Source organism: Diplotaxodon limnothrissa, linkage group LG11 (assembly GCF_057381915.1).
Source record: "Diplotaxodon limnothrissa isolate DT_005_m linkage group LG11, D_limnothrissa_male_GT1.1, whole genome shotgun sequence".
Taxonomy (NCBI): domain Eukaryota; kingdom Metazoa; phylum Chordata; class Actinopteri; order Cichliformes; family Cichlidae; genus Diplotaxodon; species Diplotaxodon limnothrissa.
Window position 1 is genome coordinate 12,480,293 of NC_140606.1, and position 17,360 is coordinate 12,497,652.

The window sequence follows — 17,360 nt, forward strand, 5'->3', positions numbered from 1 at the left end:
CAGCTCCACTAGACCGAGATAATTACTCTCACCTTTAACCTTCCTGTTAAAACAATGAAGGCTCTGAGCTGAGGGACAGGCAGACAGGCTAACACCGTAAACTGTCACTCATGTAGTAATTTGATCAGGTTAGATGGTGATCAGATCATTTTTGTATTCAGAATTCTGCAGTAGTAGTGTGGTAATAGGAGAGAGTCAGGCTTTAGTTTTCCATAAAGGTCACCAGCTATCAGTCTGTGTAATAACAGTGTATACTGTAAGGTATGCTACTGATTGGTGTCTGTTACACCAACAACTCCCCCACTACTCTCATGCCGCTTAGTTTTCCTGCACCTCCTCTTGTTGTCACCCTCTAGAAAGGCGATGTCTGCGTGTTAATGGCTGTCATATTTGATCAGATCCTTAGCGGCTTTCCCAGGACTGGTCCAGGCTGAGTTACAGAAAGCGCTGGCTGATTGCCACTGCTTTTTCTGTGCCAGGCTCAACAGTGGGATCATCGACAAGCCTGTCACATTGATTTCTAAGCCCAGAATATTTCGGTTGGTGATGTGACATAGAGGGGAGTGCGTGTGTTTGCGGGTGTTTATGTGAAATCTAGACAAAGGGATGGGGAGTATCCTGGCCAAGTATCTCTGATGCATTTTCCTATGGTCCTTCAGTGCCAAGAAAAGGGCAACACTGGCAAAGAAATGTAGCAAATGGAGAATGTGAGACACTGATTTACTTTATTTGTTAGCAGTTTTCTGGACGTGTAAGCTATGCAAGGAGTAACTCGTGCCTTTGAAACTGGGAAGCTATGCTTTTAAAATAAGTATTATTTTGTAGATTCACAAACTGAGCAATTATTCATTGCATGATGACCCCCTTGTCTTATTTTAGGTAGCTGAAGAAACTCCCGCATGCATGGCCGCTGGCCCTTACCTGACCTATTACCTCATTAGCCACTGGGCTGAAGGATTATGGGCAACCTCATCAGCCGGCCCAGCTGCCTGGGCCAGAAGTCCAAGCATGTCAGGTCAGATGAGGACTTTCTGAAGGAGTGCTACCAACGAAGAAAAGAGTGGCAGCCCGCAGAGCAACATGGGGAGACCAAAAAGGAAGAGACTATCAAAGACAAAGCCAACGATGATGCGAGCAAGGAAAGAGAGGTGGAGAGTTACAAGGAACCCCAGGAAATTGATCTTAAAAGGGAGCAGGGAGCTGAAACTCCCATTTCAGATAAACCCCTTCACAGCTCTCCTGCGTCAACAATCAGGAGTACCAGTACTCTAGAAAATGCTTGGCAAGGCAGCCCGTCTCCCATAAAAACTTCTCGAAATGGCACCTTGACAAGGAGGACAGTGCCTCCTGAGTTCGCCAGATCACCTCTGGCTCACCCAGAGAAAACCGCTGCAGAGAGGAGGGCCAGCTTCCAGAGGAGAGACTCTAGAGAAGGAAGCCCCTGGTCCTGGAAGAATGTGGCATCACGTGAGGTCACAGAAGTGACAGAGGTGACAGAGACAACTGTAACAGAAATTGTGGAAGTGACAGAGTATCCAACAGGAGATAAAGGAGGGAACCCGATTGTCACCAGAACCGTGAGAGTCTTGAATGGTGTCGCGGAGGAACTTGCAGAGGTTGAAAACAACACGACTCTCAAATATGAGAAGTTGTATCTGGTTTTCTTTTCACTCTTTCCATTATTCTTTCTATCCTAGAACTCTCTCTGTCTGTACAGGCAATATGTTTTTTGGGTATTTCTATATCAAAATTTTTATGAATTGACAAAACACTAGGATTGTCTTTACTTTGCAGCTCCAAAGTTCAAGCTCAGATCAGGATCCCACCCTGGATAAATGGAGGGTAGGTTTTACCCATATCATATTTCTGTTGTAGTTAAGCCGATTATATTTCAGGTGAAACAACCTTGTTTTAAAGAAAACATTTTTTATTCACAGTTAAGAAATTGATACTGATATGTTGTGGTCTTTTGTCAAGGGAACAAGATCTGCCTTGGCACTAAAGGATGTTTCTACAGATTCTGAAACATTTCTCCAAAACCTGGAAGCTTTGCTTAAATGGGTCAAAGAAATAGAGGAGCTCACAGCAAATCAGAAACCCCCATCATCAGAGGTGAAAGTGGTGAAAGCACAGCTCCAAGAACAAAAGGTTTGTTACGTTCAACATTGCATCATAGTTTCATGTTTCCACTGAGTTCTGCAGTGGGCAAAAAGAATTACCTATAGGAAGATGTCCTGAATCCATGGAAAATGCTCTAGTGCTTCCGTTTTAAGGTAAATCTGCTCTATTCAGCAGTGAATGGGTGGTGTTTATCACCACAATGAGCTTCAGTAAGTCTTTGTCTACATGTCCTGAGGGCATATAAAAGCAGGGAAGTCTCTCACCTTTCAGCGGCAGTCACACCCATTGTGCGCTCTTTGGAGGAGGTGAAACCTGTCTGGTTCTTGATAATGTAGGTTTGTGAAACAGGACTCCCCCCTCACTGACTGGCACAAAAACAGGAAGAAAAACAAAAAAAGCAAAAATAAAAGGGGAGGCGGATTTAAGAAATATTAACAGGTGCAAGCAATGTCGTGTCTCAGAAATCGTACATAAAATGTTAAGAATAGGTTTTCTGTATAGCAGTATCAATAGTGTTTGTGATTCCACATAATATCACTTCACCTGAGATATTCAGCTGTTTCACAGCTCTTGCAGCGTCTCCTAACAGACCGGAGGCGTAGTATGACCTCCATGATGTCAGAAGGCACTCAGCTGGTGGAGGCCCATGTGGGAGAAGAAGGGGAGCAAGTAAAGGTCAAACTATCCACTCTTAATCAGAAGTGGGAGGCCTTACAACAGGAAGCAGAACAAAGGTGAACCACTTTTACTATCAATATTGATTTGACAAGACTGCATCACGAGACAAACATCACTCACTGATTACGGGGACTTTCGTAGGAGGGCAAGCCTGGAGCTCATCCTTCCCAGGGCCCAGCTGTTCCAGGAAGGAGTGGACAGCTTGCAGCAATGGCTCATATCTATGGAACAGACTCTAGCTGAACTTCGAAATGCAGAAAGAGTAATGCTGCATCTCACAGAGGCCTCCGACCGGGCCAAGGTTAGAAATCTAAAGCGAATGGACTGCCATGCAAAGTAAAGGTGGATTGTATTGTTTAAATAGAAGAATAGATTTTACAATACATTTTAAACACTTTTTTTCTTCCTTCAGGCTGTTGTTGAAGAAATTCAAGTTAAAACTGCAGAACTAGGGAAAATACAGAAGTCAGGTCATGAGCTAATGGAAGCATTATCAGGTAATGTTTACATACATCTTTAAATTAGTTATTGTAGATGGATATATTAATAATAGAAGTTCTGCCCATGTCTGTCCCTTGTCGCTTGTTTGATAACTCCTTGATTAATCAACACTATTATATGAGAAGACTGAGATGTGATCTACCACTCGTTCAAACAACTTCAAACCAAACACTGCACTTCCTTGCATCCTCAGCAGTACACCTGCCAAGTGTGATGCTGGTGGTTATTTTGATGAATGGCTACTGTGTAAATCTGGATTTACCTTTTCTTTCAGAGGAGGAAGCCCAGCAAGTACAGGAGAAGATGGATGCTTTGCGTATTCGTTGCTCTGTGCTGAGTCTGAGCAGTCTGGACGTGCTGCAGAGACTGGAACAAGCGCTTGAGGCCTCCAGTCGTTGTACCTCCAGCCAAGAGGACCTCCACCTGTGGCTGGGTCGCATTGAGCGGGAGCTCTTGGGGGCAGCAGGGGCACAGACTCATGCTGGAGATGCAGTACTATGTGCAGCTGAGAGACAAAGGGTAATGTTTACACATAATTAAAGGTTTTTAGGGTTTATACAAGGAAATACCACTTGATCGCCATTGAAAAGTGGAAGTGCAAAGCTAATGTAATATGTGGAGAAAAAAAAACATTTTCACAGGACTCTGTAAAAGTAATGTGAAGAACTAAGTACACCACCAAATTCAAAAGAGCCATCTAAGCAGCAATAAAGTAATTGCTTCTGTATGACTTCATCAATCTGTCATATTATTGTGGCGCTGGGGTTGGCATTTCATTTTCCCAAGAAGAAACTGGGACTGTCTGTTGTAGGTTTCTTGACGTTCTTGGGATTGTTGTCTTGTCACCTGATCTAATTTTGACCAAGCATTAGCTGCCGTCAAGTCAGTGTTGTTGTAGGACAGTCTTGCTCTAATTGCACTTTCATGAACTTTAAGATTTAACTGAGACCTGAAGACTCTGAGAGAAAGCCATTAGGTTTTGTGTAATTTCTTTATTGTCACATGGTGTTTTTTACTTAAGATGTTGGAAGCCTTCAGAACATATCTATTTGTATTTGAATGATAATTGTTTTGTTTATGTGACAATACTGTGTATTTTTAACAGTTGGAAAAAGCAGTGGTAAAGGAGATAGCTTGGTTCAAAGATACAGCAGCCAAACTTGAGAAGCTGAAAACTATTGATCTTGATCCAGAGCTCATCGCAGAACAGGTCTATGAGCAAAAGGTCAGGACACACACACACAGACACGATATATTATACAGTACATGCTACAGTTTTATAAGTCCATCAATAGGAATGTTTGGTAACTGATTTTAACTTGATTTTAACTTGATATAATGTTACCTGTACAGATTTTAGCAGTTGAGATTCTACAACATCGGTTCAATATTGAGAAGATGGTAAAAATCACTGAAATCTTGATGACATACAGCGATGAAGGGGAAACTGGCGATCTTCGGGTACACTCTCAACTAAAATTTCATCAATGAAGCAAACACATACATGACTCGGGAGGTTTGAATGTATTTTTTCCACTGTTACATCTCCTGCAGACCCCAATTGAGGCTTTACAAGAACAATGCAACACCACCTCAGCTACCAATTCCCACGTGGTCCTGCAGCTTGAGCATGCTCAGTCACTCCTCCATCAATTCTCTGAGGGCTTTGCTGAGGTTTCACCGTGGCTTGAAGAAACTCAGACCCTGATTGGCCAGCTGTCCCTCACCACAATTAGCTATGAGGCATTTCGGGAACAACAGGACCTTTTACAGGTAAAGAAACCTGCTTTCCCATATCAGAGTGCCAGCTTTTCTCTTCTTTCATCACCCTTTTTGTGCTGGTGAACAATGAAGTCCTTTCAGACTTTATAGCCACTGCCACTATTTTTCTCTGGGTAAATGTGCTAATCTGTTAAACCATAGTTCATTAATGTAATTTACTTCATGACAGGTCTGTTGTGTCAGGCCTGTCACTGCAAGTGACACAAAGGGATTTTTTGTCCTTTCCCTGTTCATTTCAAATGCTTTCTGGTAAATAAAGTGCTCTCTGCATTGTTAAACTTTTTTTTTCTCTCTTGTGCTTAGGGTCTTCGGGAATCTATAGCTGAACATAGACCTTTGATTGCACGTTTATGCTCTCTGGCAAAACGCCTGTCAGAACTAAACTCCATTCAGGGGGATCAGTTCTGCCGCAAGGCCACAGAGGCTGAGGAGCAGCATAGAGCTATTAGAGACCGCGTGAGAGAGACTGCCAATCTACTGGAGGAGTCCTTGCCTCGATTCACTCAGGTAAGAATCCTTGTTTGGAAATGTTCACCAGTTTGTCCTATACTGGTTCACAGCTTAATGTTTTCTTATTCCTCTAGCTGAACGAGAGGATGACTCTTATCAAAGAGAGTCTACACCGCCTGCTCAGTCGCATACAGACACCCACCTTACTTCAAGGTCTCACGCCAAGAATCCAAGAGCAGCTGCAGGACAACAAGCAAACCTTGGCTGAGTTGTCCAAACTTGAGTTAGGCCTCAGCAGCGTCAAAACACAGGCAGATGAACTACTGGCTAACACTCGGGCTGCCGGGGATGGATCAATCAGCACAGGTGACCATATTCTCAGATCTCCTGAAAACACACAAAACCACAAGCTGCAATGTTTTTAATTATGTGGAAAAGTTTAAATTCTAAGCAGTTTGCTTGCCATATCCTTGTGATCCCAGCAATTCAAGAGCGAGTGTCCAGCTTGTCCCTGCTTTGGGATGAGACACATAATCAAGCTAAAGAGAGGGAAACCTGGCTGCTCAAACTCTTGGACCTTGCCGTTAAATACTGGAGCGATGTCGGCGATGTCACAGCTGCTCTTAATGATGCTCAGCAGGCGGTTTTGGATCTCAATGCTAGTCGAACAGACTCTGAAACAATACGTCAGAGCCTTGAAACCATGCAGGTTGGTCTGGAGACTTTAAAAGGAAGCGTGCGTGAAGAACCCATATTGTTAGAAAGACATGTTGTAACTTTTTCCATCTTTTCAAAATATAGACTCTCAGGGAGGATATAGACAGTTTGCAGGGAGATCTGGACAGTCTTGGCGTTCTGGGAATGGAGCTGATGTCAGCATGCGGGGATACTGACAAACCAGATGTCACAAAGAGCCTAGATGAAGTATGAAACATATCTGAAAGTAATTTTTTTCAGCTGATTAAACTGTGCACTGACATAAAACCATATATTTTTGCTGGCTTAAAGCTCTATTGCACGTGGAACAACTTAAGCAAACTATGGAATGAATGTCACAAAAAGCTGGAGGACTCCTTGCAGATGGCACTGCATTATCAAGATACCATGCAGGTATGTGTCCAAGTGCAATACAAAACCATTTATATGGTATGCATAAATTTATAATAACATACATGTCATTATCACAGCTATATTAAATAACACACCACATCTTTTTACTATCAGGGACTGTTTGAGTGGTTGAAATCAGCTGAGCTGAGTTCTGCAGAGGAGTTCGTGGTAGGAACTGACTTGGAGTCAGTCAAAGAACAGCTATGTGACCTCAAGGTGGGTTCATTCTCCATACTGCCCTAGAACCTGCAATTACATTCATTCATAACGGCACCTTTGCCTATTAAAAGTAATGTGTTCTCTTGGTATATGTTTGCGTACGGTATCCCTTGTTTTAGGAATTGAAGCGGGAACTTTACCAAAAGAAGATTGAGATAGAAAGTCTGAACCATCGGTTTGTGTGTCGGCTGTCTCCAGGCTCAGAGCGTCCAGGCTCAATCTCGCCACTGTGTGACTTCAGACAGCGCTGGGACAGTCTGGAGTCAGAGACTGTCAACAGACAGGTAAGAAGATGACAGCAGGTAGAGTGATGCAATGCTAATGCTAATGTGGCTATTAGCTGCTATATCTGCTGTGCCACAACTTCAAAAGACATTTTACTGAAACAAAGGTGAGCTAGCCTGTAATAAATGTGTAAAAATGATCTGTTTCCAATGTTTCTAATGATATATACTATCCACTCATTATGTTTACAGCATCAGTTAGAGTGTGCTCTGCTGGGTCTCGGTCAGTTCCAAAACACACTGGATGAGCTGCACACTTGGCTTTCCAGGACCACTGAACAACTGCAGGGCAGCCAGCCAATCAGCATTGACCTGCAGGCATGTGAAATAGAGCTGGCTAAACACAAGGTTGGTGGTGGCCTTAATAAATACAGATATACTGTGACTAACATTTCAATCCAGCCTTTCAGTAGGCTACTTTGTCAACGCTGGAAACTTTGTGTGTGTATGTGTGTGTCTTGTTTATTGTATGCTTACACACCACCTATCTGAGTCATCTTATAAGAGTCAGAAATAACTAACACCAGAAAACACTTAGCCCAAAACAATCCAAGCAATACATTGCGGAAATACTATACATATGCATTAATCTCTTCCCTCCTCCTTTTTCCTTCTCAAAGGTGTTGCGGAATGATGTTATGTCTCATGTTCGCACAGTGGAATCCCTCAACAAGGCAGGCAGGGGGCTGCTGGAGGTTGGGTCCGCAGAAGGTCCACATGGTCTGCAATCTCGATTGGAGCATCTCAATGAAAGCTGGGAGTTTGTCCGCTGTGAGACTGAACGAAGGCAGCTGGAATTAGAGAACAGACTGAGTCAGGTGAAGACAGAATTATATTGTTACACTGGATCAGAAGTCTTTTTGATTGTAAAACACGATTCAGTTTATTTATAACAAATGTTGATGCACGATATATGTATATTGTGTTGGCACAGGTGCAAGATGTTACAATGGAGATTCAGGACCTTTTACAGTGGTTGGAGAATACAGAACTGAGACTGTCCTCTTCTAAAATCATGTGGGGCATGCCGGACTCTGCAAGTGAAAGGCTCAATGCCCACTTGGTGAGGCTGATTAGAGTTTAAAATTAAAAATGTCAACTATAATCCTGGAAACATACATGTGAAGATATTGGTTCTAATTCTTTGGCTCTCCTGACTTGATGTGACAGGAGTTGTGTAATGAGATGGAGTCAAAGCTCCACACCTATACAGATGTGAAGAATGCCATTCACAGGATGCTGGAGAGCAGCGGTGTTGTGCGGGGATCGAGCACCGAACACAGCTTGTCGATTCTTGAACAGAAATGGGCGTCTGTTTACAGCAAAGTCCAGGAGCGAAAGGTCCTTTAATGTAGCACAGTCAACACGCTGCCTCTTTGAGATTTGTTTTCAGTTCCAGTGTGTTTTATTTAGTGTGTTTTATTGCAAATACATGTTATTACAGTAAATCAGAGTGTAGGACTTTTTTCTACAGGCACAGCTCACAGAGGGACTCAATTTGGCCAAGGAGTTTCACAGCAGTGTCCAGGAGCTACTCACTAAGATGAGCAAGTGTGAAGAGTCTATGGGGAACCTGCCAGCTCCTAGCTTTGTTCTGGACACAGTTTGTGCACAGCTGCACAGTCACAGAGTAGGTTTTATTTATTTATTTTTTTAAATACCTGTTGTATTTTTGTTTTTATTGCTTCCAATCCAGAGATCTAAACCCTGTAATATGTATTGGCTTTTCATTTATGAAATGCTTTTATCTATACAGACACTGGTGAATGAGGTAAACAATTATGGAGAGAAGAAGACCACAGTGGAGAACGCAGGCCTCAGACTAACTGAGCTCAGCAGAAAGGACGACTGTGATGTTATTCATAACCTAATCATGACCGTCCAGGATCGATACAAAAAGTTACAGCAGCGGACTTCAGAAAGAGGAAGGATGCTGGAGGATGTTAAAAAGAATGCCAAGCAGGTATATTTCATCTCTAATATACAGAGATATGTAACCTTGATCTTTCTCACGCGTGTATATGAATATAATGTGCCACACCCACGGAGAGCTTTGTATAAAATGTTTCTATCTCATTCAGTTTAATGAATCTTGGCGCCTCCTGGTGGACTGGATGACAGAAGTCGAACAGACATTAGACACACATAAGGAGATTGCGGTGTCCCACGAAGAGATTAAGCAACAATTGACAGAGCAAAAGGTACATTATAAACATGGTGATATGCTGTATGTGTGTAAGCACCTTTGCTGTTCACTTATGTGTCACTCATTTGCCGATCGCTCTTGTAATTAGGAGTTCCAGAAACTACTGAGATCAAAGAGGCCCATGTACGAGGCAACACTGAAGAGCGGTCGCAGTCTGCATGAAAGAGCTCAAACCTCCCACGATAGGCAGCATCTGGAGAACTTAATGGCTGAACTCAAAGACACATGGGACACCATCAGTGGCAAGTCCATGGAGAGGTACAGAACTGTATACCGTATACAACTGAATTTCTACCAATAAATGAGCCAAACATTCACATTAATACAGATAAATAACCAAAAAAAAAAAGTGTACTCAAAGTGTTTGTGTTTTCTGTTTTCTTTTAGGCAACACAAGCTAGAGGAAGCACTGCTGTTCTCAGGAAGATTCACTGATGCTCTGCAGGCACTGAACGACTGGCTGTATAGAGCAGAACCCCAACTGGCTGAAGACGTACCTGTTGGTGGAGACAAAGACATGGTCAACAATCTCATAGACAAACACAAGGTACCCACAAATACAGTTTGGAAAAAATCAGCCTTTGCAACCAACCCACAGGACTTATTCTAATGTTTTCATTCTAAATGCAGTGTTATTCATTTCCTCATTTTCATATTAGAGGGTGTAATGCAGTCTTGTACATGAAGTGTTTACTAACAGTTGTATATCACATGTATTATTAATGTATATACGTACAATTAATGTTAAGTGCTACTTGTTGTACTCTGAATTTGCAGCTCATTCTTCACAGTCCTTCCTCATGAGTAAAATAAAATAGTTGGTTTTAGCCTTTTTTTCTCTTTCTCTCAGGCCTTCCAGAAGGAGTTGGGAAAGCGAGCCGGATGCATTAGGACCCTGAAGCGCTCTGTGAGAGATCTGACCAGGAGCAGCACGGCCGACGCTCACTGGCTGCAGGAGCAGATGGATGAACTGGAGGGCCGCTGGGAAGCTGTGTGCAAACTGTCAGTCAGCAAGCAGGACAGGCTGGAGGCTGCGCTTCAGCAGGTGTTGTACACGAATAGTAAAGGCTGTGAGGCTGTCCTGTGTGTGCAACAGCTGTTTTAAAAGTAGAAGCTGGAATTTTGACATTCGGTATTAAATGCTGATTCGACTGTGTCACTTAATCTGTCAAGACATAACCTTTTGCACTGATACTGATAGCTTCTGCACAAAAACTGACAGGTAGTCGTGTTTCTTTAAGTTTTGTCAAAAGTCATGAAAAAACACATGATGTGAAGCACTAATAAGGAGCTAAACTCCCCTCCTCGTTCTTGTTAGGCTGAAAAGTTCGACGGGCTCGTTCATTGTTTCATGGAGCGGCTCACTGAGGCCGAGAGGATCCTAAAATACGGGGTCATACCAGAGGAGGAGGAAGGTCTGCTTTCCTTCCGCAAACAGCATGAGGTCAGTATAAAATTTTGTCACTCCCTGTAGAGAAATTATTTTTTTTCCAGCTTATCAGCTTCCAGTGAGTGCAGAGGACAGACTCTGCTACAGAAGAAGCTGGTGCTGATAAGAGTTTAGTGTTTGGCTGAAGGTCAGTTAAACAAAGCTGTGCTTGAGCGTAGCTGTAAGGACGGCTACCTCGAGCATCAAAAAACTCATCCAAGTCTTTTTATTGCTCCGCCACAGGAGTCGCTGTCTGCCTTGCAGGCTCAGGCAGTGGAGCTTGAGAACATCCAGTGTTTGGGTGAGGAGATTCTTGCCTCCTGCCATCCAGACTCCATAATCACCCTAAAATCGTGGATCAGTGTCACTAAGACACGCTACGAGGAAGTGAGTGCCTTTGTGCCAAAGTAATACACACAAGGTTCTATTTTCCTTTAATTATATTAAAAAACAAATCATTTGATTGTTTAGGTAACTGTTGCTATCAGTCACCAAAATGGCTTGAATGCTGGAAGACATTTTATCAATGTATAAACAGCGAGCTGTGTAATTTTCTCCCCCTCTTTTGTTTTCCGAGTCAGGTTCAGACCTGGGCCCAGCAGCAGGGCCAGAAGATCCAAGCCAGTTTGACAGCACTGGAGACAGAGAGAGAGGAAGTCCAAAGACTGCTGGACTGGATCTCATCAGCAGAGGAAGCCCTCAGCCTCAGAGATCAAGAGCCTCTGCCTGAGGCCACAGAGCATAACCAAAAACTCATTGAGCAACACACAGTATGAGTTCTTTTTCTTTGAGAGCATGAGTTATTTACCATGTTTGCACTGCAAAACCCCCAGTTTTACAACATGCTTACTGTACTTTGTAGTCTCAGTTATGGACTCCTCTCCGCAGGTATTCATGGAGGAGTTAAATAAAAAGTTCCCAGAGGTAGAACATGCCACAAAATCCTGCAAACACAAGAGCATTTCGAAGCAGCAAGTTTCCCCAAGCAAACGGCCCCTCACCAGTAAGCCACTGTGAAAACAGCATTCTGTGCATGCATTCGTAAAGGGTTAAAGGTTGAGTAGCTCACTGCTAATGACCTGTCAAGCACATACAGTATCATTTGACTGAGATGAATGATGACTTTCTTTGTCCAGAGAGAAGGAGCGCTATGAAGTTGCAGCCTGCTATACCAGTCCCCCTGGAGCACCTTGACCCTCAGACCCCACAGCTCAGTCAGCTGGTCAGTGAGTGGCAGAAACTTTGGCTCCTGTCTGTGGCGAGACAAAACCGCTTGGAACAACACCAGCAAATGCTCAAAGAGGTCATTGTGCTTTTTGCAACATAACTGTAATAACGTTGAGAGACTCTGGTACCATTGTAGGTGGCCAAAACAATAAAAATGTTTTTGAAATTATTATTAGGAGAGACATTTTGACATTCAAAGATTTAAAAAGGTTGTGATATTTTGCTGTTTCCCACAGATGGAAGAATTTGCAAACTTTGACTTTAACATTTGGCGAAAGCGTTACATACAGTGGATTAGTCATTTGAAGTCTCGGATCTTGGACGTGTTTCGCAGCATCGACCGGGACCAGGATGGACGGATTAGCCAGAAGGAGTTCATCGATTATGTTCTTGCCTCTAGTGAGACTTTCTTACCTATAATAATCAGTTCATTGCTGATACTAATGTAGCTCTCATTCTGGATTATAGTGCTTTAACTCTTTACGTTAAGATCTGCATGGCTGGTGTTCAAGATAAGGCTTTGTACTCCTTCTGTAGAATTCCCCACAAGCTCTCTAGAGATGAACGCTGTCGCCAACATCTTTGACATGAACAACGACGGTTTCATCGACTACTATGAGTTTGTGAGCGCGCTCCATCCCAGCAGAGATCCCTACAGAAAAACACTGGATGCCGATCAGATCAATGAAGAGGTAAGAAGAGCGTGTTCATAAGGAATAATTAAGAAAAAGTTAAACTAATGTACTCCTTATGAGGTTTTTCAACTCATGCTGTCATTATCCTGCCTTTATTAGGTGAGCCGACAGGTAGCACAGTGTAACTGTCCCAAGAGGTTTCAAGTGGAGCAAATAAGTGCCAACAGATACAGGGTGAGTCAACTGTTAGTCACTGATTCAAAAGATATGCAACTTCATATTTAAAATGCTAAAATCCTCGACCACAGAGGAAATTTATGTCTTACATGGATTTCCTCTGTCCATCAGTACTTGTAACACTGTAATATTATATTATTTAATGTTTGCTCCAGTTTGGAGATTCCCAACAACTGAGGATGGTTCGAATCCTGCGTAGCACATTGATGGTCAGAGTGGGAGGAGGCTGGACTGCTCTGGATGAATTCCTGGTTAAAAATGATCCCTGCAGAGGTTGTAATAGTCATTATTTCCTGCATAACTAAATGCCTTTCTTTCAAAGACAAGCTGTTAAAAACCATAAAGGATAAAACATCTCTTAACGTTGCTTTTTCAGCTATATCTAGTTGGCCAATAATGGCCTTTTCATTTGACATTCAGGTGAATTAGATTAAAAAGTGAAAGGTGAAACAAACTAATATCAAGAACTGACCAATTCATGTTTAGCACTAAAAAAATCCTTTTGCAATCAAAAAGATCTACATGTAGAGCCATCAAGGCTAAAATCGGGTTAAATCTGGTCAAAAGTAAAGGTCAAATAGATGACTAGATCACAGCTGGCTGTTGACCTCTTATATTTAAAGAAAAAAATGCAAACTTTCTGTTTCTGATGGGCTCCTGTTGTTATTTGTCACATGGTAAGCTGATTAGGACAAGCCTGTGGACATTAAAACATTATTTTTCCCATGTGGAAAGACAGAACGGCAGATTCCAGGTTTGAATCTGTTGGTTATGGAAAGACTTTGTAAAGGTCTTTATGAGGAAGAGTGTATAATTATACATGTCTGTGAAGGTTCTCAGTCATCCAGGTCAGTGTAGTCTAAGGAGCTTGGAAAGAAAAGCGTCTGGACTTCTTTAAGTTGCTTGAAGACGTTTCACCTCTCATCCGAGAAGCTTCTTCAGTTCTAAGGTCAAATGGTGGAGAGTCCCAGATTTAAACCCAGTGGGAGTATCCCCCCAAAGAGGGAAAAAGGACCCCCTGATGATCCTCTAATCACATGAGCCAAGGTGTGAAAACGGGTGTGGGTCACAATCAGCCAGGGTTTCGGGTGAGCTCATTGTGAAACCTGGATCCACCCTATCATGTGATTTCTTGAGGTCAGATGGCCCAGGGTGTGAGTGGGTTCACCCAAAAGACAAAACTCCAAAACACAAACTTAACAATGTGGTGTAAGCTGTACAGTGCAGCGAGGAATGCCCAGACCTCTACATTGGAGAGACCAAACATCCACTTCACAAGCGCATGGCACAACATAGAAGAGCCACCTCCACAGGACAAGACTCAGCAGTCCATCTGCATCTAAAGGTCAAAGGTCACTCTTTCAAGGATGCCAATGTTCACATTTTGGACAGAGAGGATAGATGGTTTGAAGGAGGAGTGAAATAAGCCATTTATGTCCACTGTGAGCGACCATCTTTGAACAGAGGCGATGGTTTACGACACCAACTGTCTGCCATCTATAATCCAGTTTTGAGATCCCTCCCCAGACGCCTTAACGCCCACTCACACCCTGGGCCATCTGACCTCAGGAAATCACATGCTAGGGTGGGGCCAGGTTTCATAATGAGCTCACCTGAAACCCTGGCTGATTGTGACCCACACCCGCTTTCACACCTTGGCTCATGTGATTAGGTAGAGGATCATCAGGGGGTCCTTTGTCCCTCTTTGGGGGGAAACTCCCACTGGGTTTAAATCTGGGACTCTCCACCATTTGACGCTTTTCTTTCCAAGCTCCTTAGACTATAATTATACGCATTTTTTTCTTTTCACCCTTCAACCAAATCTCAACATTCTTTAGACATCTTGCAAAGTTGTCTTCAACATATTTTAGCCATCTTTTCACTGAGTTTTTGTTGGATTGGAGGGGTTGTTAACACAGCGTATGTGAAAAAACTTTAGTCTTATTAATATCTACATGTTGGCTGACTATAATAATAGGTGTATCTATAAATAATGAGAAGTTTTGCCATTTTCTGTAAAATCCCTCTGTTGTGTCTCCAACAGTAAAAGGTCGGACCAACCTGAAGATAAAAGAGAAGTACTTGTCCCCAGCTGGGAGCACCTCTAAAGGTTTGACTGTCAGCAGGTCCAACTCAAGCCTCAGCCTGTACAGCAGTGCCTCTGCCCCCACCAGCCCCATGACACGCAAGGTAAGCTTTAAGCTGTGGGTAAAGCAACTTCCTATCTTTCTAATATTGAAATGAGAGAATTTCCATAACAATGTAGGATCAAGTTGCACCTGTCTACCTCTCAAATGAAGAACAGTAGCAACCAGAAAAAATGTAAATGTATTTTATTATGGAGACATTTATCAGTAATTGGTGTAACATATCTGGCTTTAGGCATTACTTCGTAGGAGTTTCTCAGGTGACCGCTGCATTCGCCCCAGGAGCTCCATAGCTGCTTTGGGGTCTGACCTACAGTTTGCCACAACAGGGGAGGATAACTCTCCATCACCACCAGGTTATTTTTTATTTTTTGCTTGATTTTTTTAGGCAAACTGCTTTCTCGTGCATCCAGTAAAGTTGCAACATTCACTTTTAGAACTTGAGAAACTTGTTGTGTTAACCCGATTCTGTCTGTTTTCATTCTTTTGCACCTTCTAGACGAAACTGAGAGGTTGCCCACATGATTATCTCTCCTTCTGAGAACCCTGAGTATGCTGCAGCGCTCAACCCAAACACAGCCTTGAAGCCCCAAAAGAGTGACAAGCAAAAGTTAGGTGCTAGAAGGGGCCTGAAAATAATGGAATCATTCACATTTGACCAGGTGAAAATGAAGGAAAAATACAGGAAAGGTCACCAAAAGTGCTGCTAACAGGCGTGCAGCTTTAGGTAATCTGCGTGAGAAGAATGTCTCAGTGTGGACAATGAGGGGTCAGTCCAGATGCAAGGCAGAGATTTTTTTTGTCCCTTTTTTCCTCATTTCATATATTTGTATCTGATTGCGTAGAGAGTAAGAATTTCTGCATGGATACTTGCTGCATGATAGCCAGAGCATTGCTTTAATCAGAACTGCTTTTATTTTCCAAGCCTGCTAAAGATGAGCTAAAGTCGGACAGTGTCGGGAGATGTCAGTAACGCTCTGTTACTGATTCAAGGTGACATAGTGCTAAGACTCACATATGATGGCACTGAAAGGTGTTGTGTTATCTGACTCTGCTATCAACATCCAAAAAAAATACTCATATACCAAAATCATAACTATATAAAGGGTACAGTATGCCGTCCGTCAGCTTTGTAATATTTTTTTTTGTTTTTATGTCATTCCATGATGAGGATATTGTTGGCAGGGCCACACTTTCTTTTGTCTTTTAATTTTTTTGGACAGCATGTTTTCATATAAATGTATTTTTATTCTTTATTGTAAGGATGCTCTAAACACTGGAGATTGTTTAACGAACAATGCACTGAAGTACGACGGGCCATTGTTGATTTGTAGAGATTCTTTTTCTCAGGACTGGTTGTGTCTTTCGATGTATGTTTCTATGGAACATTACTGTGAACATGTAGATGTGTTTTTTTCTTCATAACACTGTACTTAGAAAAATTTCTTTAGCGCATTTGTCTTTATAAATATGCACTTTTCTGTGTCCAACTACTGTAGATATGTCGTGCTAAGTAAGAGGATGTCTTACATATGATTTATACAAACTATAATTTTAGTTTGGGGTTCATAAAAAAATAATGTTGACAATTTTATGTCATGAGAATGCAGTGGTTGTATATTTAATATTTCTATTAGTTTCTATGCTTTTCTGGCATTTTAAGCAACACAGTATCGTTTTTTTGTTTTGTTTTCTGCCATTCAATCAGTTCAGAAACTCTCACATTTGTTAATTCATTATTCGCCTTCCAAAGATGTTAAAAAGAACATTCAACACTAGTTTCCTTAATAACAACACATGAGCCTGGACATAACAGTATGTATTGTTTCAGCAATAAACAACAAACCACATTTATCTTGAGAAATAATCAACTACAAGTCCACCATCATCATCATCATCATCCACTGGTAGTGTTGCAAAGCTTTTATTCTGCGGGTTAATGATAGACCAGTTAATACTTTACAATATGTGTAACCACTATGTTTGTAAGTGTCCCTTTGTACTAGATCCACCTGAGGTTGAGTAGCTTCAGTAGCTTATGTCATGGCATTTGGTCTATGCAGTTGTCAACTAAATTTTTTAAAGTCAAAAATGTTTTACGTGATGGAATACATTTTCTCTTTGCCTCGTGTTTGGAGACAGTTGATAATTTACTGTACTGTAAAAAATTACAACAGCCAGATTTCACTTCGATTGCTATGCACCCTGATCTTTCTGTACTGTAAATGTTTCTATACCCAGCACTCATTCTGATGTCTAACTTTAGATGAATGTCACTAATAATTTTACATCCACTTGTATAAAAAATAAAACTTTTGTATAAAAATATGAAAT

General features: G+C 42.0%; 1 protein-coding gene across 1 annotated transcript; it reads left to right on the forward strand.

Annotated features, from left to right (window-relative positions):
• Nucleotides 1–959: 959 nt before the first annotated feature.
• On the forward strand, nucleotides 960–15,551 carry macf1b (microtubule actin crosslinking factor 1b). Its single transcript, XM_085366212.1, has 39 exons — nucleotides 960–1,616; nucleotides 1,795–1,842; nucleotides 1,978–2,148; nucleotides 2,689–2,855; nucleotides 2,941–3,100; nucleotides 3,212–3,296; nucleotides 3,575–3,819; nucleotides 4,406–4,525; nucleotides 4,654–4,761; nucleotides 4,855–5,073; nucleotides 5,386–5,589; nucleotides 5,667–5,898; nucleotides 6,015–6,241; nucleotides 6,334–6,456; nucleotides 6,541–6,642; nucleotides 6,757–6,858; nucleotides 6,981–7,145; nucleotides 7,338–7,493; nucleotides 7,766–7,963; nucleotides 8,080–8,208; nucleotides 8,316–8,486; nucleotides 8,620–8,775; nucleotides 8,902–9,108; nucleotides 9,227–9,346; nucleotides 9,440–9,609; nucleotides 9,739–9,898; nucleotides 10,202–10,396; nucleotides 10,670–10,795; nucleotides 11,024–11,167; nucleotides 11,362–11,550; nucleotides 11,669–11,783; nucleotides 11,917–12,083; nucleotides 12,244–12,406; nucleotides 12,545–12,699; nucleotides 12,802–12,876; nucleotides 13,035–13,152; nucleotides 14,924–15,069; nucleotides 15,262–15,382; nucleotides 15,526–15,551. Exons 1-39 carry the CDS (start codon nucleotides 960–962, stop codon nucleotides 15,549–15,551), a joined length of 6,342 nt encoding a protein of 2,113 aa, XP_085222338.1.
• Nucleotides 15,552–17,360: the final 1,809 nt, after the last annotated feature.